The following is a 21984-nucleotide window of genomic DNA, read 5'->3' on the forward strand; positions in this document are numbered from 1 at the left end:
TTTTGTTTTTCTCCTCAGAGAGTACAAGGATCCTTGATGTCTACCTCTTTCTATTCAATGATTTCCTATTAATTACCAAAACTAAACGTAACAAAAAGGTAACAATGGGCAGAAACAGTCACACTTACTGTATGTGTTTTTTGCAGCTTGGAAAATATTTATGCAAGTATATTGGAAGAATTATTTTAAAGAGAAAAATGCAAGTGGAATAATGTATATGAAGGATAGTAATATATTTTTTAATATAAATAGCAAAGAGTAAAACACACCACAGTAGTTCTTCAGGGCAATTTAAATGACAGGAGATGTGTATAAAGGTGTGATGTTATAGGGCTGATATGGTGTCCAAGGTGTGTATTATTGGACATTTCTTTAATTCCTTTACCGTTCCCCCAGTTCCCATACCCAACATACTGGATCTCTAAAGCCAACTACATCTTCTGAAGTGTGCTGGGCACTTTAATGGTACATATCAATTCTATAAAATTGCAGTCTTTTGTGTAAAGAAATCAGAACCTTTGGGAGCTAAAGGGGAAAAGCAGAGAGAAACAGTGAAAATCTTAGCCTCGTGGAAAGAATAGCAACATACTCAGAAGCTCTGGGTTCTATCTCTGCCACTGCCCTTGCCAGGCATAAAATGGGAGCAAGGATACCTCCTTTGTAAGGCACTTTGAGGTCTGCTGATGAAATGCACTATATAAAAGCTAGGTATTATTAATTTTTCACCACCGAACAGGCATTAGGCATTTGAGGCTCCAGTGTCTTTGAGTACAAAGTCAGTTAAATTTATGAAGATCATGTAATGACTTAGCAAAGGTGACATGCTGTAATGCAATAGATGATTGCAGGAGACACTGTCTGAATTAGATGTGGTTTTAAACAGACAGCAGTTGTCACATTTTATAGGTTTTGAAAGAGCACAGGTTAGAGTCTATGTCAGCAACACCATGACAGTCACATTCCCAGTCATGTGGTTCTCAACAGGGGTATGTGTACCCCTGGGGGTACGCAGCAGTCTTCCAGGGGGTACATCAACTCTTTTAGATATTTGCCTAGTTTTACTACGGGCTACATAAAAAGCACTAGCAAAGTCAGTACAAACTAAAACTTCACACAGACAAAATGAGAAAGCAATTGTTCAGAAATAGTGTGCTGTGACATTTTTATGTCTGATTTTGTAAGCATGTAGTTTTTAAGTGAGGTGAAATTTGGGGTACGCAAGACAAATCAGACCTCCGAAAGGGGCACAGTAGTCTGGAAAGGGTGAGAACCACTGCTCTGAACCACACATGCAGGCCCCCGTAGGAGGGTTTGCCCTGTGTATGCGTGAATCATGTTTCAGAGGCGCTGCATCACGTTTGTGGCCCTTTGCAAATCCCTCATTACAGGCGTCAGTACCGAGCCACCCCTATGGACTGCACAGGGTTCAACACTTGGCGTATTTTCTAGCAGCGATAAACCCACAAGTGTGAAGAGAACAGTAACCTGTGTTAAACAAGGCATTTGAAAAATACTAGTATGGTTTGTTTTGTGCACTTGGACTTGGCTTTGATTTTTAATATGCAGGTTAGCTGCATACTTTGGAGGTTGTTCAGACGATAACAGAAAAATGTTTTATTTTGAGGCTTAGTATATACATGAACAACAAGGAGTCCGGTGGCACCTTAAAGACTAAAAGATTTATTTGGGCATAAGCTTTCGTGGGTAAAAAACCTCACTTCTTCAGATGCATGGAGTGAAAGACTTTCATCTGAAGAAGTGGTTTTTTACCCACGAAAGCTTATGCCCAAATAAATCTTTTAGTCTTTAAGGTGCCACCGGACTCCTTGTTGTTTTTGTGGATACAGACTAACACGGCTACCCCCTGATACTTGCAGAGGCGGTTCTATGTTTTTTGCCACCCCAAGCACGGCAGTCAGGCGGCCTTCGGTGGCACGCCTGCGGGCGGTCTGCTGGTCACGCGGATTCGGCAGCGTTTCTGCGGGTGATCTGCCGGTCCCGCACCTTCGGCGTACCCGCCGCCGAATTGCCGCCGAAGCCGTGGGACCGGCGGATCACCCGCAGGCATGCCGCCGAAGGCTGCCTGAGTGCCGCCCTAACGGCGACCGGCACGCGGCCCCCCACGGCTTGCCGCCCCAGGCACGCGCTTGCTGCGCTGGTGCCTGGAGCCGCCCCTGGATACTTGAGTATATACATGAGGCCTCTAAGCACATTCTGCGGGGAAAACAAGTTGTGAGAGATGTATAGTGGCTAGAGTTTGAAAACATACAGAGGAGTTTGGTGACTATATAATCAAGTGCTTTCCCTTCCCATTTTCAGAAATACGGGGGCTCAGACGTTGGTTTAATACCTGTATGCCCTTCCTTTTCTCCTGAGCTGCAGTCTTTGGTAAAAGATGGTGGTTCTTGTACAGTCCTGGACCAGCCCATTCCACTAGACAGACTGACACTCAAAAATATTGATCCATTCCATGTGACAGGTATGTTTAATGTGTTTTGTATATTTTGTAAGGCAGCTTTCTATGTACAGTGTATACATAGAGCCCCTGGCCTTTGCACCACATGCACCCGCCCACTCACCTCCCTCCTGCCCCAGCATCGAATGGCTCCTAAGGGAGGCCTGCCACCAGAGAGTTCCCATGAGAGTCACTTGCCTCCTGAATCATGGGAGTAGGGAGTGGGGGGAGTTCCAAGGATGACAGCGGAAGCCATGCAAGTCACGGGAGCCTAGCTATTGTAATTTGTGTTGCTTTTCCCTGTAGCTTTGGAGAGAAGGAGAATCCTATAGAGAGTGGCCACTTTCTCCCAGGGCTATGGAGCCCTATAAAGTGGCCCTAGAGTTTTGGGAGGGGAGTTTACCACCTTTAATGCTCGCTTCAGTTTAGAGCCTCCTAGAGCCCAATGCTGAGTTATAGAAATAACACAGGGCCATCTGTTAAAAATGTTTCGATCCCGCATTCAAGTCAAGTTAACTGTCAAAATCCTACTGCTTGTCCACTGAGCAATCTAGCCTCCCAAATCCACAGATATTAAAAACAAACCTGAAACCCACAGAATTTATGCTAGCCTGGAAGTTCATCCATCCTGACTCATCGGCATTGTGCACCACTGCCAAGCTAGGCAGCAAAGAGAACAAACACAACTAACAAGGAGATAAAAGCACTAGCGTCAGAATTAAAAAACAGTGACTTCTTAAACCTGCTGCAGACACTGTCTGTCTCTGTGAATGCGTCTAAATGCATCTCCCTACCAACACAGTCTAAATCCAGCAAACAAATGGCCTGTGACTTGCACTGCAGCCAGTAGGTGAAGGTAAGGGCAACATCTGCCTCTCTGAACTTGAATGTGCTAGTTTGGGCATACACAGATTCTTATTGCTCAAGAAACCTCTTGGGCATGTAATATGAGAAATCCAATGAGCTGGACTATTGCAATGTAATGAAATGTTTGCCAGTGTACAGTACTTTAGCTGTCCAGCTAGTGCTCTATCAGATCACATGTAAAAGCTGCAGCAGATCTGGAACCACGTCATCAAAGTGTTGAGCCGTATGTCTTTCTTCTCTCCCCCCCACCCCGCCTACATCCCCCCTTCAGTCCATCAGTTAACATAGCCTTAATGCTCCACTTGTTGACTTCTGCCATTCCTGTCTCTGTGCGATTTCCATGCTGCCCACTGTGCATGGGACACCTCTATATCCCAGGACACCGGGTCTCCACTTCCTTCCCATTCAGATCCTTCCTAAAGACCACAATGTCCACAAACCCTAATCATCCCAGAACACCTCTCTATCACCATGTCACACTGCAGAAAGTAGTCATTCAGAATAACTCATTAAACTGTAACTTAACTCCCTCTCTGGTCTCTTAGTGCATCCTGTCTCCTCTGAGTCTGTGTTTTAGAGTGAACACTGCTCCCCCCCACCCCCCCCAGGGAAGGGACTGACTTCATTTTTGTGTGTGGTACAAATGCTGGACACATCACTGGTACTTAACAATAATAAATAATAATAATGAGGATAATGCTATCACATGACAGATGTAGTGGCTTCTGATCTGAGCAGAAGACCTTAAGCATAAAGGTTCCTTCACATGCTAAATTAGTTATGAGTTCTGAGTAGTGCAAAGTAACAACATCAAACAGGAGGAGAGGCACAGGCAGTAGAGAGCTCCTCCCCGTGAACATAGATAGGCAGCCTAATTTCTTGTAAAAGGCACCAAGGGTTAGAACTGAATCACTCAGTCTCCAGTGTTGGTGTTTCCGCATAATTTCATCCTGGGGGCCCAGTTTAAATGAAGAATTTCATTCTTAGAGAGACAAGGTGGGTGAGGGAATATCTTTTATTGGACCAACTTTTGTTGATGAGAGAGACAAGCTTTTGAGCTACACCAAGCTTGTCTTCAGGTCTGGGAAAGGTGCTCCAAGCATCACAGCTAAAAGCAAGGTGGGACAGATTTCCCAGACCTGAAGGAGTCTCTATGTAAGCTCAAAACTTGTCTCTCTCACCAACAGAAGTTGGTCCAATAAAAGATATTACCTCACCCACCTTTTCTTTCTAATAACCTGGAACCAACACGACTGGATGATTTAGTTGAGGATTGGTCCTGCTTTGAGCAGGGGGTTGGACTAGATGACCTCCTGAGGTCCCTTCCAACCCTGATATTCTGTGATTCTATTATTCTATTCTATGATTCTACAACAATACTGAATTTCATTCTTGTAATTTATTGGCAGGACTTTGTAGTTAATATTCTGACTTAGATCCAAAATTCGGTTATTAATATGACAAGTATCAGAGGGGTAGCTGTGTTAGTCTGGATCTGTAAAAAGCAACAGAGAGTCCTGTGGCACCTTTAAGACTAACAGATGTATTGGAGCATAAGCTTTCGTGGGTGAATGCCCACTTCGTCGGATGCATGCATCCGATGAAGTGGGCATTCAACCACGAAAGCTTATGCTCCAATACATCTGTTAGTCTTAAAGGTGCCACAGGACTCTCTGTTGCTTATTAATGTGAGTATCATTAAGTTTCTCCCCACAAGTGGCTGACTTCCAGGTCAACAGTTAAACATGGCCTGGGAGGATCTTCAGTTGGGGGAAAAAAGCAAATCTTCTTTGGGGGTCAGGAGGACTTGCACTACCCCAATCCTGGACAATCCATGGTAGCTCATGGGGCTTTACATTCACAGCCTCTAATTAAATATATACATAAAACCCCTACACCCTTTCACAGTGTTCTGCAAAACATCTGCCTTGTGTACCATCGTGCACCCAAGTATTGTCAATCTGGCCACATTAAGAGTCAATTGCAATTCCCAGGGCAGGGCCATCGAAAGTGACTTTAAAGTCCTTATTCAGATCTGGTAGTTTACGGGATTTGTGAGCAAATTTTTCATGGGCTTTTTCCAGTGGTAGCCATATGGGCTGGCATTACACCAAACTCAGCAGTAGAAACTCTGGGACTAGTGCAAGGACAACTAGATAGGAGAAGATATGAGCTACTGTAACCCACACACCTCCTGGGTGTGGAGCTCTGTCCCCTCTAGTGGCACCAAGACCACTTAGGCTAGGTCTACACTTGAGGGGGGGGGGGGGGGTCGACCTAAGATACGCAACTTCAGCTACGCGAATAACGTAGCTGAAGTCAGCGTATCTTAGGTCGATTTACCTGGCCATGAGGACAGCGGCGAGTCGACTGCTGCTGCTCCCCTATCAACTCTGCTTCCGCCTCTTGCGAGCTGGAGTTCCGGAGTCGACGGCAGAGCGATCGGGGATCGATTTTATCGATTTTACTACACTAGACGCGATAAATCGATTCCCGATAGATCAATCACTACCCGCCGATCCGGAGGGTAGTGTAGACGTACCCTTAAAGATTAATGAGTCTGCTCTACAGCCTTAGGTAAGGGGCAGATGGCTTTTAGCTCATGCAGTAGAGGCTCATGTATTTAGCTCCCGAGGTCCCAGGTTCAATTCCACCCGCCGACGACTGGGGTCTGTCGGTGTTACACTACCCCATCAAATGTTTTCTAAAAGCCAGTTGTGGGGACTGAAGCCTGTGAGGATCCATTTGGGAACTTTGCAGCAGTGGGTGATTCCACTGCCTATGATCTGGGATATGATGTGACAGAGCCCACCCCCGAGACTCCCTCAGGGTCTGGCACTGGGATTTTTAGAGTTAAGTAACTGGCTGGTGCTGGTGTCAGAGTGCAAAACATTTATAACATCAGCGGATTCCTTCTGGCATTAAGGAATGGCCTGTGCTCAGCACTAGCATTAGCAGAGGCATTTTTATATAATTTCCTAATGATTTGAGAAAATATTTTCTGTGCCTAATAAGGTTATTAAGTGGTTCCCCACTTAGATTTTGATGTCTAGGCCCCACTGAAGTGGATGCAGTAGGGGAGTTCCCAGCTGCTAGAGAAGAGTTTCTGCAAGGCTGAACTAACAGCAGCAGCACAGCGGATTACATTGTGAGAGTTGTACCCTCTGCAACAGAGAAAGGAGACATGGGGGGGGCGGGGTTTGAGAGCGGGGTATTTTTTAAAAAGAAATCTTAGAATATACAGAATATTGCCGCCACACCTAAAAGTAGCAGGATTCAAAATTTCCCCTCAGTTTATTCGTCTGCAATGTTATGGGAGCTCATGGGGACAATTTGGCTGCACATTTTAATGAGATATTTACAATCACTCCCATTAAAGCTGTCTCCGCAGTGATCTGAGAGGAGCAGATGCTGTGCCTCTCATGCTGCATGGAAGAATATTTAATGGGGATTTAATGAATTCTGCTAAAACGCTGAGCCTAGTCCAGAAGCAATTTTCAATCCAGTGCTGCTTTATTTTCACATTTTCTCCTACCCTCAAGCCTACCAGTGCACACACTACTTGTTACAGATTGTGTCCGGAGCAGCTTTTCTTTGTATTGCAATAGTGCCAAGGACCACAGTCCTAGTCCAGGGCCCCATTGCGTTAGCTGCTGTGCAAACACAGAAAAAGCTGCCCATGCCCCAAAGAGCTTACAGTTCACACTGCAGCCATCCGTGATCTGACCCTGATTTTAAAAAAATCCATTGGCAGGGTTTCTTTCTTTAAGCAATGAACAGAGAATGGAAATTTTCAGCCCAAAAGATAAATGTCCTAGAAAGTTGTGAGCTTGTGAAAATGGAATGGAAGTGACGGAAATTTATGTGCAGCCTGCAGGATAGAGTTCACTGCTGGTAACTTTCGAGTGTTGAATATTTTGAGAAATGCTCTCAGAGCTGTATTTTTATTGGGTTATGCTGACCGGCAGGGTCAAATTAATCATAGTTGGAAGCTTGATTTTTAATCTGATAAATATAGCACATCTGTCACATTTCTGAAGGCAGGTCCTATCCTGGAAAGAAATCCAGCTGACTGCAGAAATAGTCCATTGCAATAGTAAGGAAGTACCCTTCAGAGCAGAATTCTATCAGCAGACAAGAGCTGTATGATTACACACACTAATTCTAGCCTCAAACCTGCCACATATCAGTCCAATGATGAGAAGTCTTACCCTCATAATGCTAGGAAGCCTGTCCTAAAGGCAAAGCTATATTCAAACACCAGGGCCATGTACTAGAGATATAAGAGTAATAGTGGAAATCTGTCTTTGAAGGTACATAAGGAGCAATGTGCCTTTTAACATCTCTGCTCGGAATTTAAACTTTGCAATTCCTTATGATCTCTCTCTGTTGAGAATCCTATGCCTGTAAGTTGGAAGGATCCTTCCTTACAGACACAGATATGCTGCTCCAGTAAAGATTACTAATCTTTACTGGAGCAGCATATCTGGGTCTGTAAGTACTAATCTTTACTGCTGTGAAGTGTAGATTCTCTGTCATCGATGTTATTGAGAGTCTCTTACAGTAGTTCCGAAAATTTCATCTTTAAAACGGAATAGCTGTATTCCCTGTAGATCTCAGAAGTAAGGGCCAAGAGTTCTGAGTTATAGCCCCAGTGCTGCTATGGATTTGCTGTACTTAACGATCCGGGCCAGTAGTTTAACCATTCTGCAGCTCACTTTCCCCAGCTGCAGAATGAGGATTATATAACACTTACCTGCTGGTATCTCCCAGGAGTGTTTTGAGGTCAGATTGGCACTTTGATGAGAGGCATTTTATAAGAGCAAATACTACATAAAAGCACACAGCTCCAAAGCAAATGGTGTGAACTAAATGGTTCTCAAAAAGGTACCTCAAATACAGCAAATTTAGAGATGATTGGCGTGTCTTGGCAGCCTGACCTCTGCATTGCCCTCTGGGATATATGCTTTTAAAAGCTAACCTCAGGCCAGAGGCATCATTTGCAGGGAGGTGATCCCACCCCGCACTCTCAGATTGAATTTTGCTCTGTCCTCCCAGCAGTACTAAATGCAAAATAAATGGGCCAGGTTCTGATCTCACTTGCATTAATGGAAGCAGGGAATAAAAACAATTAATGAAATCAGAATTGGGCCCACTCCAAGGCTCAGTGTTGCAATGCTACCCCAGCACATACCCCAGGAGGGAGAAAGGGTGTAATAGGGAAACTGCAGCCCAAAATGCAAGGCACCAGGGAAAGTCCCCATAACAACTTCTCAGACCTAAGTATTTGGGATGAAATCCTGTCTCCATTGAAGTCAGAGGGGATTGTGCAGCGTGGGCCATTTGGGTAGAGAAATGTCCGGTGTACACACCACTGAAAACAGGAACAAAACCAAGCACAGCTGTGCTCTGCATTGAAATCCAAGATGATTCAGCACATGCTTTGCTGAACAGAGATGGGATTAGAGACACGCTTAAAGATAAACCCATGCCCAAGAGTTCTATTGAATTAGGGCACTTGCAGTCCTGTCTTGGAATTGAAATCAACCTTCAGCATTAGAGGCAGTGCTGCATCTGTGTGAAGTAATGTCTGCAAGGAATTTTCTACGTAACAGCAATAAATCAACGATGTCTATGATCTCAACACCCCTGTGAATTTCAAGTGTGAAAAAGAATAGAGCATCTGACAAAGAGTTACGTCACCTGAGAGCACTTAAGGATACGTCTACCGCATTTTGGAGCAAGCCTCCCAGGCCAGTCGATAGACTCACATGAATATGCTAAAAATAGCTGTGTAGTCAGCACTTTGAAGTTGAGGCTCGGGCTCTGAACCTTTGGGGGGGGGGGGATGGGCTTCATAGCCTGTGCTCCAGCCCGAGCTGCAACTTCCAAACACCGTCTACTTAGTGTGATAGACCCAGACCAGTTGGGAACAGCAGAGTAGCAGAAGGGAGATATACTGGTCACTGGATAAGTAGTTTTCTGTTCCCTGAGTGACCAGAGCAGGGGCTGCTCCAGGCTAATAGACCACCTGACTCCAATTAACCTGCTAAGAGTCAGGTGAGGCAGTTAAGCACCTGACTCTAATTAAGGCCCCTCTGATGCTATAAAAGGGCTCACTCCAGTCAAGCCAGGGGGAGCCAGGGAACAGGAAGTGAGTGTGAGGAGCTGGGAGCAAGAGGCACAAGGAGCTGAGAGTGAGAGGGTGTGCTGCTGGAGGACTGAGGAGCACAAGCGTTATCGGACATCAGGAGGAAGGTCCGGTGGTGAGGACAAAGAAGGTGTTGGGAGGAGGCCATGGGGAAGTAGCCCAGGGAGTTGTAGCTGTCATGCAGCTGTTACAGGAGGCACTATAGACAGCTGCAGTCCACAGGGCCCTGGGCTGGAACCCGGAGTAGAGGGTGGGCCCGGGTTCCCCCCATACCTCCCAACTCCTGATCAAACACAGGAGGAATTGACCTGGACTATAGTTTCTACCAGAGGGGAAGGTCTCTGGACTGTTTCCTGACCCACAGGGTGGATCTGTGAAGCGAGCAAATCCGCCAATAAGCGCAGGACCCACCAAGGTAGAGGAGGAACTTTGTCACAATAGCTAGTTTTAGAGTGAGTCCCGCTAATCCAAGTCTGCTGACTCAGGGTGGGAGGCTCACTCCAAAATGCTGTGTAGACAACCCCTTATTTACTGCATAGCGACATTGCTTGGAACACCAACCTTTAAAACCTTTCCATTTTGCTTTTCCTTTTTAAAAGGTCTAAGTTACTTTCTTACTTCAATTATAATTGATTCCACTCTGTTTTGATGGAAAATCTTAAGGAAACGTATGAAAGCTCTTCACCCCTCTTCAGCCCCTTTATGCCAGGTCAAAGGGCCAGGGTAACATAAAGGGTCTCTCAAAGCCCCATTAACTGATTAGAGGAAGATTTGCCCAGAGCAGGCACTGCAGAAGACAACCACAAGACTATCTTTCAGAGGACCCTATCATAAGCCTTGATGTCAGGAGCATGCTGGGGGCCAGACCACAACATGGAGTGCTGTGGAGATTCCAGGCAGTGCTGAAGCCTAAGAGGTGTTATCTGCATGATCCCTAAAGAGGGGCACCAGCTTATTTGTGTTCATTGGAGAGGGGTGACACTCCTATCTGTACCTGGAAAAGCGTTTGGCATTATCAGTTTGAATAGGATGAAAACTGCCATTGCCGAAGTACTTAGGAACAGGGCCGGCTCTGGCTTTTTTGCCGCCCCAGGCAAAAAAGCCTCCAGCCCCCCTCCCCCCCCCAGCGCGGCCGGGGAGAGCGCGCCGGGGGGGAGGGCAGCCGGAGCCCTGGAAGGAGGGCGGAGTGCCCGGCCAGGGCTCCGCTCTCCCCGGTGGCCAGAGCGCCGGGGGGAGGGTGGCGAGCCCCAGCCGGGTCTCCGCTCTCCCCGGCCGGGGCTCCGCTCTCCCCAGCGGCGAGCCCGGCCGTGGCCCCGCTCTCCCCGGCGGCCGGAGCCGGAGCACCGCGCTGCTTCCCTCCAGGTGCCGCCCCAAGCACAAGCTTGGTGGGCTGGTGCCTGGAGCCGGCCCTGCTTAGGAAGAACATCGTGGATTTCAACCCACTGGGTGGTGTTCAGACCAGGTTTCCGCCTTCCCAAAACTTATTGAGAAAGGCTTAGAATACCAGCAGAAGATGGTTTTCAATTTAATTGAATTTATAAAACTGTTTGATAAAGAAGCTCTCTAGAAGATCCTGAAACTCTGTGGAATTTCAGCAAACATGTGTAACCCTTCTACCAGGTGGAGCCAGCAGCAACCAGGGCCAGGTTCAATATCTAGGGGTTCCTTTCCATCGATACAAAACAGAACTGGCTCGAGTCCCCACCCAGTAACCTGGGAAAATTACATACCATCCCTGGGGCAATACTTCCCCACTCGCAAGCAGAGTCCAAGTGTAGAAAAGAAACTTTTAATAAGAGGAGGAATTAACTCGGAGTTGATTTGGGAAAACACCGCAAATAGGGTTCATAAACATAAACCATGAGTAAAAGGCCCATCCCCAAGTAAGTTGGGCAGTGTCCTTTTCCCTTCAGGGTCTTAAGTCCATCAACCCAAAAGTCCCTTTCACATGCCCGACCCTTCTCTGCACCCCACTCTCAGTTGTTGTCCTTGGTCAGTGCAGACCCAGAGTTCAGAGGTGCATCTGCAGAGTTCACCTCCCACCCTGGGTGGGGGGTAAAGAGGCATCTTACTCGCTCTGCTGGCTGCTCACCGGCCACCTGCTCATTGCTCTTGCCGCGCCCCTCCACCAGCCACCCAGCTGGCTGCTCATTGCGCCTCTCTGCCGCCGCCCTGCTGGCCACTCGTCACACATCTCCACCAGCCACCCTGCTGGCCGCTCATCACGCCTCTCCACCGCCGCCCTGCTGGCCGCTCATCTCACCTCTTTGCCGCCGCCCTGCTGGCCACTCGTCACACCTCTTCGCCGCCGCCCTGATGGTCACTCATTCGCCAGCTGACTGTCAGTCACCTTCTGCCTCTGCTGTGACGTCTGCACATCAGTGTCTCAGTGATTTTCAGCTCTTTTGCAGGCTGGGCAGAAACACTGCCCCCTCTCAAGTGATTTCAGCTCTCATGATTTTAGCTCTCAGCAGGGCAGAAACACAGTCCTACCACAAGTGGTTTCAGCTCTGATTGAACAATTAAAATAACAAGAGAGACTTCTAATGAAGCCTATTTAGCTCTATTCTTTGAAAGGGGGGAAGAACAGGTTAAGCCAGTCTAGAGAGGACTCTGGGGGGGATGGGAAGGGCGGTTGTGCAGCCTCCTGACCAGGACACCGGGACTCCTATCCCCACCCCTCTTACTTTCACAGGGCTCTGACATTCAAGCCCCTGCTTAATGAGGTTCTTTCAACTGAGGGCGCCCCCCCCCCCCATTTGGGACAGGTTAAGCACAGTACTGCTTTCCTGTATTCCTACAATAATTACAACATTGGTAACCATATTTCACTACCCCTGCATTCAGTACTAAGGTCATTTGTACCCAACACCAGCCACAGTTGATCCTTTGACACAGCTGTATCGGATGAACATGTAAACAGAGCAGGAGCAAACTGTATTTACATAACACACCCATAGTCTCTTCCCCTCCCAGCTAGCTGTCAGGGAGGCATTCATTCAGACCCTGTTTTCACATATTTAATTGGATAAAAGCTTTGTATGATGAATGTGCCTGCTGTGTCAGGACAGAGAATGGAGACACTGATTGTTACTGGTGGTGCAAGGCAAGGTTGCATACTCTCCCCACTTCTCTTCTGCATTGTCACGGACTTTGTGATGAGAAGAGCAATGGCTGCTGCTCAGATCACTGGTGTTATTTGGGCAAGAGATAAGCTGAAAGACCTAGATTTTGCAGATGATACAGTCGTGTTGGATACCAACTTGGATGGAATGAAAAGACTCTTTACGAGCAAAAAAACAGAAGCTGCCAAAATGGGACTTATCAGTACACAGAAGATTAAGTTCATGGAGATAGGGAGAATGCTGTCAACACTGGTTGATATGTGATTGATGGAAAAGAGTAAGAAAGAATTAAGGACTTCAGCCTTCTTGGAAGTACAATATCTGCAAATGGTCAGCTCGCTAAAGAAGTGAAGGAAGAATCAGCAAAGCCAGTGGATTATTTTCCCATTTGTCAAATATCTGGAAGAGTAAGAAGATACATCTACACACTAAAATGAGATTGTATAATGTTATTGTCCTCCCACACAATTGTACACCTTGGAAACGTGGCAGATGGTGGAAAGGTACAAGAGAAAGCTGAATGAATTTCAGCAGTGCTTTTTAAGAAGAAACTTCGTCAGCACACTAGGGACTGAATAATCAGACAGAGATGGTTACGGTGGTTCAGCCAGGTCATCAGGCTACCCCCATGGCAGAAGGACAAGATGCATCTTAGGTTGGCTTCCACTGGCGGGAAGAGAAGCCATGCAGGACAAAGAATGACCTATCGCAGGATGATCAAAAAGGAAGTTGTCTCCACTATGGCAACATCTGATGGAGTCAAACATCTTGCTCTGGACAGACAGCAGTGGGGAAAATGGGTTGCCTTATGTGCCACTAGGCACAGGAGACTCTAAGTCTAAGTAAGGAGTCTACAGGGCAGCCATAACTCACACCTGGGACTTCTCCAGCCACGGGAGCATCCCAGTGTCAGGATGGTGCACAGGTGGTTTAAAGCCACCATGGACCCACCCCTTTCCCCTGGGCTGCAAGTTCTTTGCTTTGTCTCTTGGGCTCAGCACAGAATCTCCCCAAGTATTTTCAATACAGCACATAGCATGTCTCTTTAGAGCATTTCCCCCCGAACAAGACTCAAAAGCAGCTAATTGCAGAACCAACTTTTTGAAATAATTTGAGGCTATTTTTTTCATAACATAAAATTCAAACTGCCAGCATGTGTTTCCCTAATAAGCAATCAGAAAAGCTGATTTTCCAAGGAGACACAAAGATATGATTGATATATAGTGAATCAATCTGATGGGATTTTGATAAAGTGGCTTACCTTGTGTGTGTTCTTTCATTTGCTTTGTTTTGTTTTATAGTCCTTGGGCTGCGAAATGCTTTTGTAATACAACATGAAAATAGATATCAACAGTGCATCGGAGTCTTCTTACTACAAGCACAAACAGAGACGGTCAAAGTAAGTCCTGTATTTTACAAGACCTTTTTAAAATTACATTTATCGAAGGAAAGATCTCTCCTAAAGAGAATTTTACTTAAGCAACTATATCTGACAGAAATATGACCTGATTTACTCTCTTCCCTAAACAAATCTTCCACTGTTATAGAGTTTGTAATTACAGTACTCATGTACTGATTTTAAGTGAGGACCTCCAGCAGGTCACATACTAGCTTTTCAAATTCTGACTTATTAAAGTTCAATTCCTGCATAACAGGAATCAAGAAACTGAGCCATTCCCAAAAACTAAAACAATTTTTATGTAATAATTTTAAGACCATAAAACTTTGACATTGTCAGTCTAATTATCCCACACCACACTTTGAAAATGTGTATTATAATTTTTGCATATATATTATTATATACATTTATAAAACTATTGTAATTTCATACCAATGGGTATGGTATGAAAATGTATCTGTCTCCAAGAAAGTGAGTTTGATTCCAAGAGTATGTAAATTCCCCTTCATCTGCACACCATCCTGAATTTTGAGTAATAGACCGGTGCATTTTATTATTTATTTGCAGCATCTAAATGTGGGCTAGGCATTTCATGGAACATAACAGATTGGTTCTATAAGTTGTATTTCATTCATTAGCACCTGGAAGAACAAAATGAGACTTTCAAATAACACTAATTCTTAAAAATACAGAACATGGTAGACAAAGTGCCCCGGCCCCCAGGGCAAGGCAATAAATATACCCTTTCTACTTCTAAGTCACTGGCTCACATCTGAAATAGGTTCTGAAAGTAGTTACAATCTTGCTTCTGTAACCCTTCTGCCCATCTAAGTTGGCAGCAACAAGGGCCGGGTTCTGTGTCTAGGGGTTCCGTTTCAATAACGCAATGCAAAACCGGCTCGAACCCCCACCCAGTGACCTGGGACAATTACATACCACCCCCTGGGTGCCTCTAAGAGGCAATACTTCCCCTCTCGCAAGCACGGAGTCTGAGTGTAGCAGAAAATGTTTAATAACATGAGGTAAACGACATCAGCATTAAATTGGAAAAACACCACAAACAGGATTCATAACACAAACCATGAGCAAAAACCCACCCCAGCAAATTGGGCTGTGTCCTTTCCCTTTGGTTCTTGAATCCAGCAACCCAAAAATCACCCAGAGTCCCCAAAGTCCAACACCCCCAAAGTCTCTTGGGTCCAGCAACCACCCAAAGTCTCTGTCCCTGGTCAGTGCAGCCCCAGAGTAAAAGGGGGGGGCACGCAGGGTGTTAAGGGGCACCTTACGTGATCCGAGGCCGGCCGGCCGTCTCTCCGTGGGGTTCTGCCGCAGCCTTCACCACGAGCCAGTCCACTTCCTGCCGTCCCACGAACTGCTCCGCTCTACAAGCTGCTCCGCTCCGCTCACCGACCTGTGAGCCGCTCCAGCCATCCCCGCAAACAGCTCCGCTCGCCATTCCTTGGGCCGCTCCAACCGGCCCCGCAAGGCTCCGCACCGCTCGCTGCTCCTCCAGTCATCCCCACAAATTGCTCCGCCAGCTGCTTAGCAATATAGCTTCAGGCTCCCCCACTAGTTAACACAGCACTCAGTGATCTCAGCTCTTAATAACTTTAGCTCTTTTGTGATTTCAGCTCTTAGCGATTTCAGCTCATAGTAGGGGAGCCCCAGTGCAGGTGCACCATTGGCCCAAAGTGAATTCAGCTCAGCAGCCTGTAACTAGACTCCTAATGGAATCAAAGTTAGTTCTGACATTCAACAGTGGAGAGAGAAGATAGTGCAATTGGTGTTTCAAACCCTCAGAGGGGGCCCATACCATCAGGTACAAATACCTGTCCCCATCCTCTCTCCCTTCACTGGGTTTTGTAACCCATGCCCCTTGTCAAGCAAGTGCTACTTAGGTAATGGTGAAGGACTCACTCAGTCCTTCTGTCATACAACAGTTCCACTGGCCTTGATTCACAGAATCAGGGTAACAAAACTTTATTCTTCCTGCCCCAATAACAGAGAAACTGGGGATCCCACACCAGCCAAAGTAACCACTTTCAGTTGCTGTTGTTTCATGCCAGGCGAGTGGGTGTGCCTATGCAAACAAGATCAGCCCCTGGAGTTCTTTTCCACACTCGCCATAATTCACCACCAGATGTCAGGGTAGAGCTCATCCTGACTCTGCTTACACTACAATACTTTGCCCTCCAACATTGGCAGTGTTCCAGTTTACTTCCATCTTCTCCGAGTCCTGCAACATACGATTGAGCACTAAAATCCTGATATTAAACAGCATCTGCATTATAGGTTAATAATAATGCAACAACACATTGTCTTTCAGTTCCACATTATTGTAAAAAGCTATATCGCATTGGACAGTATTTTGGGGGCCTACATGAAATGAGCTGGCCTCATTTTGCACTTCACAATCAGCACAATTTTCGACTAGTTCAGCCAAGGGGCCCTGATGTTTCCAGCTGGTGTTGTGGGTCTAAGAATAAAAACACTGTCTGCGATCCTCTGACAACTTTGTAGATCAGGATCTTGAAGTAGATGGGGCACTTCAAAGAGAGCCAGTACATTGCATGGAGCACCAATGATATGTTCTCATTGACTTGTCCTATTCAGAAAAGCCTACTGCATCCTGAAGCAGCTGCGAACAGCTCTTAGATTTACTGGATTTTGCGGGATGTTCCATATTACAGCTAAATCAGGCTCCCTGTACCGCTGCATAGCGCAGTCAGACAACATTCAGCAGACATATGAGAGCGTGAGAGATAAGTTAACTGAAAAATTGCACAAAGTCACTTTGGCAGAGCTAGGAGTAGAATCCAAGTCTCTAATATGGCAGATCTAAGTCTCATTCACACAGCTGTACAGCCCATCAGAAAGGCTCTGCCCAGTCTATTTGGTTGGCTTTTCTGACCCATACCACGAGATCACACCCTTCCTCCTAGAGCTAGGAATTGAGCCCAAGAATCCTGAACCCAACATTTCACTATTGCATAGAACACAGCTGTATCACTGTGACGGAGTGTACCAGGGCCCTCTGTTGGAGACTTTGTGGCCCTGCCACACCCTGCTTGTGGAAAAGGAGCAGTGAAGGTGGGTCCTCCAGGTCTGCCTAGAGAGACTGCAGGGAAGCGGCCAGAGTGAAGCCAGCACAGTTAAAAGGAGCTGCAGGGCTGAGCAGGTCAGTTTCTGGCAGGACCAGAGGCGTAAGGAAGGTGTCTCTTGCTGGTGCTCAAGTGAGAACCAAAAGACAGGTTCTGGTGGCACTGGCATTCCGTGAGGAAGGAAGGGAGTTGAGAACTTCAGCCCTGAGGTAAGGGTGAAGAGGAAGGGGTTACGTGGGAAATGGCTCAAGGAACGGCAATAGCAAAAGAGTTAAAGGAAGCAGCACGTGGTTGCTATTTGTTGGGGCCCTGGGTTGTGACCTGGCGGAGTGGCCAAAGGCCCGAGAAGGGGACAAGTTTCATGTAGAAGCCCAAGCACAAAGCTAGAATTTAAAGGGCTCAAGGACATGACTGACGACTCTGTAGAGAACCAACCCTTTGTTGAACTCTGTTACCCGCAGAAGGGGACTGACCTTGAAGGAGTAACCTGGCTGGAAAGCTGGGTCGAGAAGCACTGATAAGGCAAAGAGTCTCCGGGGAGACAGCCCTGCGGGCACTGCTCCATACCAGGGCAGAGATGGGCCTAAAGCTAGCCCAGAAGGGCTGAGAACTGAGCCCAGTGACAGGGCTGCAGATACCAACCAGGGCTCAATGATAGGCCCTGTTGGACTTATTTTTTTACCCCAGAAAGAGTTTATTTGTTTGTTCACATATTGATTGTGTGTGACCTGGCCAGAGGGCTGGGCCATTGAAGATTAACAAGCTGTCAGGGGGCGCTGGGAGCAGAGAGAGAGAGAGAAAGAGAGTGCAGGTTCACACCTGATAGGAGGCGCTCATGAGAGGTGTCTCCTGGCACGATCACCCACTTCAAAGTACGTCTGTCACCCTCCTCCCCCACTCTGGCTGCTCCACAGACAAGATAACCGTTACTCCCTTAGATGAAAAGTTAGAGAAAGGTCTGTGCTAGAAATAGAAAAGCTCCAGTATTCAAACATTGTTCATGACTTATATGCGGGTTCCTTAGAGTTGCACATGACTGCAGTTGTTTTTCTATCTTTCTATTTTTAAAACGGGTTTATTTAATTCATTCAGTGAGAAAACATCCTTAAAAACAGTTTTTTTGCCCCTAATCTCTTCCCTGAATACAGTGCTACACTATCTGACTCTGGAGATGATGACGCAGACAGTCATGGTTAGCTCTGTATCTGATAGGACACAGGAGCTCAGCTATTAGCCTCCTGGCCATTCAGGTGGGAAGAGACATTTCTGAGTATTACTTTTCATTTGGTGTCCTGGAGCAGTGAGGAGTCCATTAGGTCCCTGAGACTCACACCATCTGCACCACCAATGCTCTCCATTATGGATCTTCAGAGCACTGCTCTCTTCCCAACCAGCAACACTTCTGTGCTGCCCAGATTGAGTTTTAGCCAGGTGATTTTCACCTAGGTGTTTCTCTCACAAGGCTTTGCGATCCGAGGAAGTGATCTGCTTTTGAGGATAAGAGAATGTAGATCTGGGGGCCATCAGTATACTCGTAGCACTGAAGGCCACAGGGGTTTACTTCTAGAGGTCTGACACATATATCATGTAGGAAGGAAGATGAGATCGAACCTTGGACACCACATAGAAGAGCTCTCTGAGAGGAGCAGCAGCTGCCTGTAACAACCCTCTGTGATCCAACAAAAAAATTGGTGCTATCTTAGTATGTCTGTCAATGCTCATCGGATGTCATAAGCACACAAGCAGTATCTCGTGACCAACTGCTCTGACAGCTGACTGATCTAAGGCCATGTCTACACTAGAGACCTTACAGTGGCACAGCTGTACCACTGCAGCTGTGTTGCTGTAAGGTCTCCAGTGTAGCTACTTTATGCCAGCAGGAGAGAGCTCTTCCGCTGGCATAATTAAATCACCCCCAACGAGTGGCAGCAGCTATATCAGCAGGAGAGCATCTCCCATCAACATAGCGTTGTCCACACCAGCGCTTTAGTCGGTGCAACTTAGGTCTCTCCGGGATGTTTTTTTCACACCCCTGAGTGACATACATTTTACTGACACAAGTGCTAGGATAGACAGAGTAACCGTATTAACAAGGAAGACTGTCTGTTGCCCAAGACACCATCCACAGATATGACCAGTGTCATCTCTGCACTACAGCGCAGTTAGAAGCCCAGCTGGGAATATTACACCATGGCTTTTCAATCATGTTTTCTATGGGAAAGCTAGAGACTGCATGGTAGTTGAACTGAACTTGTATTGTGGTTCAATTTTGTTCTGCCCTTTATCTGCTTGATATTGTAACCTATGCTCCACTCTTTGCACATGTAGGCTAATCAACAGTGAAAAGTTCCTATTTTTGGATCATAGAAAAGTTATTTGTGTTACTAAACAAAACCCGGGCCCTGATTCTCCACTGTGTGAATACTTGAGTGAATGGCCTTGGAATAAATGGGGATAGCAGGGGGCCTACTCCAGCATAAGGTCTGTAACAGACCTTACTCCAATGAAGAATCATGAGTTTTGAAGCTCCACCTCTTACCCATGTTCCTCCTCGGATGATGGGAGTGAGGAGATGGCTGGTGCAGGAGGCGGCAGAGAGTTTCGCTATCCACAGAGATCTTGGTTGTTTTAAGGCCACTTTGCACAGCTTATGCAGCGTAATATGCCCTGAGCCAGACTGGAGAATCTGGATCCCAGGTTTATGGAACAATTTATGGACATAAATCAACCTTCTCTTCTAGAAGTAAGCTTTGAGAAGGTGCCCCATCAAACACTGTACAATGTATTTTTATAGATCCAAGACTCTAAAGTTCAGGTATTTTAGTTATTAAAACTTTTTTAGGTCCTCAGGGTTTATCAAGCATTATTTTTCCTCTTACAGAAAACATGGATGTCAGAGATAGAAACTGCGGTCTCCAATTATGCCAACGGACACGAAACTCAGAAAAGCTCCTTTTTCTGTTTGCCATCTGAATCCTCTGAAATTTAATTGTGTAAATGCGAAATTGACAGATCCATTTTGAAGCCAGTCTACATGGTGGTAGCAAAATGATTTCTTTTAACAATCCTTGTTAGTTTCTGGTAACAATGGCCCTATGACCTGACTGGTTGGGGGCTGGGCATGGTGCATCTTGGCCAAAGTGGAGCTAGAAATAAAACAGAGACAAGGTGGGATAGTGAGCTCAGTGGAACAACTTAATCATTCTTGGGTGCCCTCTAGTTTCTCTCAAAGGAAGGCTCTGGCCCAGGGGTGGGCAAACTTTTTGGCCTGAGGGCCGTATCGGGTTTTGGAAATTGTATGGAGGGCCGGGTAAAGGAGGCTGTGCCTCCCCAAACAGCCAGGCGTGGCCCGGCCCCCGCCCCCATCCGACCCCCCCCCGCTTCTTGCCCCCTGACAGCCCCTCCCCAGGACTCCTGCTCCCATCTACACCCCCCCGCTTCTTGTCCCTTGACCACCCCTGGAACCCCCGCCCCTGACTGTCCCCAGCCGCCCCATCCAACCCCTCCTCTCATTCCTGACTGGCCCCCCCCGGGGACCCCTGCCCCCATTCAACCCCCCGTTCCCCACCCTCTGACTGCCCTGACCCCTATCCACACCCCTGCCCCCGACCATCACCCCAAACTCCCCTGCCCTCTATCCAACCTCCCCTGCTCCCTGCCCCCTTACCACGCTGCCAGGAGCACTGGTGGCTGGCGGCGCTACAGCCGTGCTGCCCAGAGCACCAGGACAGGCAGCTGCGTCGCCCGGCTGGAGCCAGCCATGCCACAGTGCAGCTCATAGCACCGGGTCAGGCCACAGCTTTGCAGCTGCGCTGCCCCAGGAACTCGCAGCCCCGCTACCCAGAGCATTGCACCGGCAGCACAGTGAGCTGAGGCTGCGGGAGAGGGGGATCAGTGGGGGAGGAGCCGGGGGCTAGCCTCCTGGGGCAGGAGCTCCGGGGCCGGGCAGGAGGGTCCCGCAGGCCGCCGTAGTTTGCCCACCTCTGCTCTAGCCACAGGGATGTGCTGCCTTGCTGCTGTTATTCCACTGAGAGCAGAAAAGGGGAAATTATCTTGGAAAATGTGTGTCCAGGCGGGAGGAAAGGCAAGGACGATTATTTTCTGAGTTCACTCACTGTCCTAGTACATTCAAATGCATTGGGGCTTTACAGAATCTTTCGAGAAAGATCCTCATTTGTGGTTGGGTGACAGAACATGGGCTTCCTTATCGAATACCTAAATCCACCACAAAAAATAAAAATAAAAAATTACTTGTACTAATATTGTACTTATAGGGGGAATTTTCAAAGGCACAAATGGTACCCAATTTGCAGTTGGGCACCTCACTACCCTTTGTGCCTTCAAAAATCTCCTCCTTACATCTCACACTGACTGAGTGAACTGATAATTTTCCAGTACACATAATCAGAATGAAATCACATTGCACAGAAGGTCTTTTACCTAAAGAAGGAATAAATGTCAAGGCGTCTCACTTTGGCTAAATTGGTCAACAGACCTCACATGGGTGGTTTTCCCAAAGATAATGTATTGTTCTAGAGTTGTCAGAGCTCTCATTCTTCAATATTGGACCTCAATCAGTGATTACGCTTTCGGATTTGGATGGCTACTTCTTACCTTTCTTAGATAGCTCCATTTCACTTCAGAAACGAAGTATTCACTTTCGATTGAGATAGTTCAGTGTGTCCTAATACTTCAGTGGTCAAACCAAACACTCAGGATAAACCAACATATCTACATGCTACACAGGATCAGTTTCTTAAGATAAATTATAAGGAGGCAAAATACCTACAGGGTTTACATTCAGACAGCTGCACAACGCAAGAGCATATTTTAGATTTACTCAGCACCAGATTACGAGATTCAGTGTAAGCACAAGGAAGGATTAC

At 46.8% G+C, this 21984-nt stretch overlaps 1 protein-coding gene across 1 annotated transcript in view; it reads left to right on the forward strand.

Moving 5' to 3' along the window:
* PLEKHG7 (pleckstrin homology and RhoGEF domain containing G7) overlaps positions 1 to 20087 on the forward strand; it is a 55419-nt gene extending 35332 nt beyond the window's left edge. Inside the window, exons 13-16 of the mRNA XM_065403861.1 lie at positions 19 to 98; positions 2320 to 2479; positions 13900 to 13997; positions 19980 to 20087. Of these exons, the coding sequence (XP_065259933.1) occupies positions 19 to 98; positions 2320 to 2479; positions 13900 to 13997; positions 19980 to 20087 (446 nt within the window). The remainder of the gene's footprint in view (positions 1 to 18; positions 99 to 2319; positions 2480 to 13899; positions 13998 to 19979) is intronic.
* Positions 20088 to 21984: the final 1897 nt, after the last annotated feature.

This window comes from Emys orbicularis, chromosome 1 (genome assembly GCF_028017835.1).
Source record: "Emys orbicularis isolate rEmyOrb1 chromosome 1, rEmyOrb1.hap1, whole genome shotgun sequence".
Taxonomy (NCBI): Eukaryota; Metazoa; Chordata; order Testudines; family Emydidae; genus Emys; species Emys orbicularis.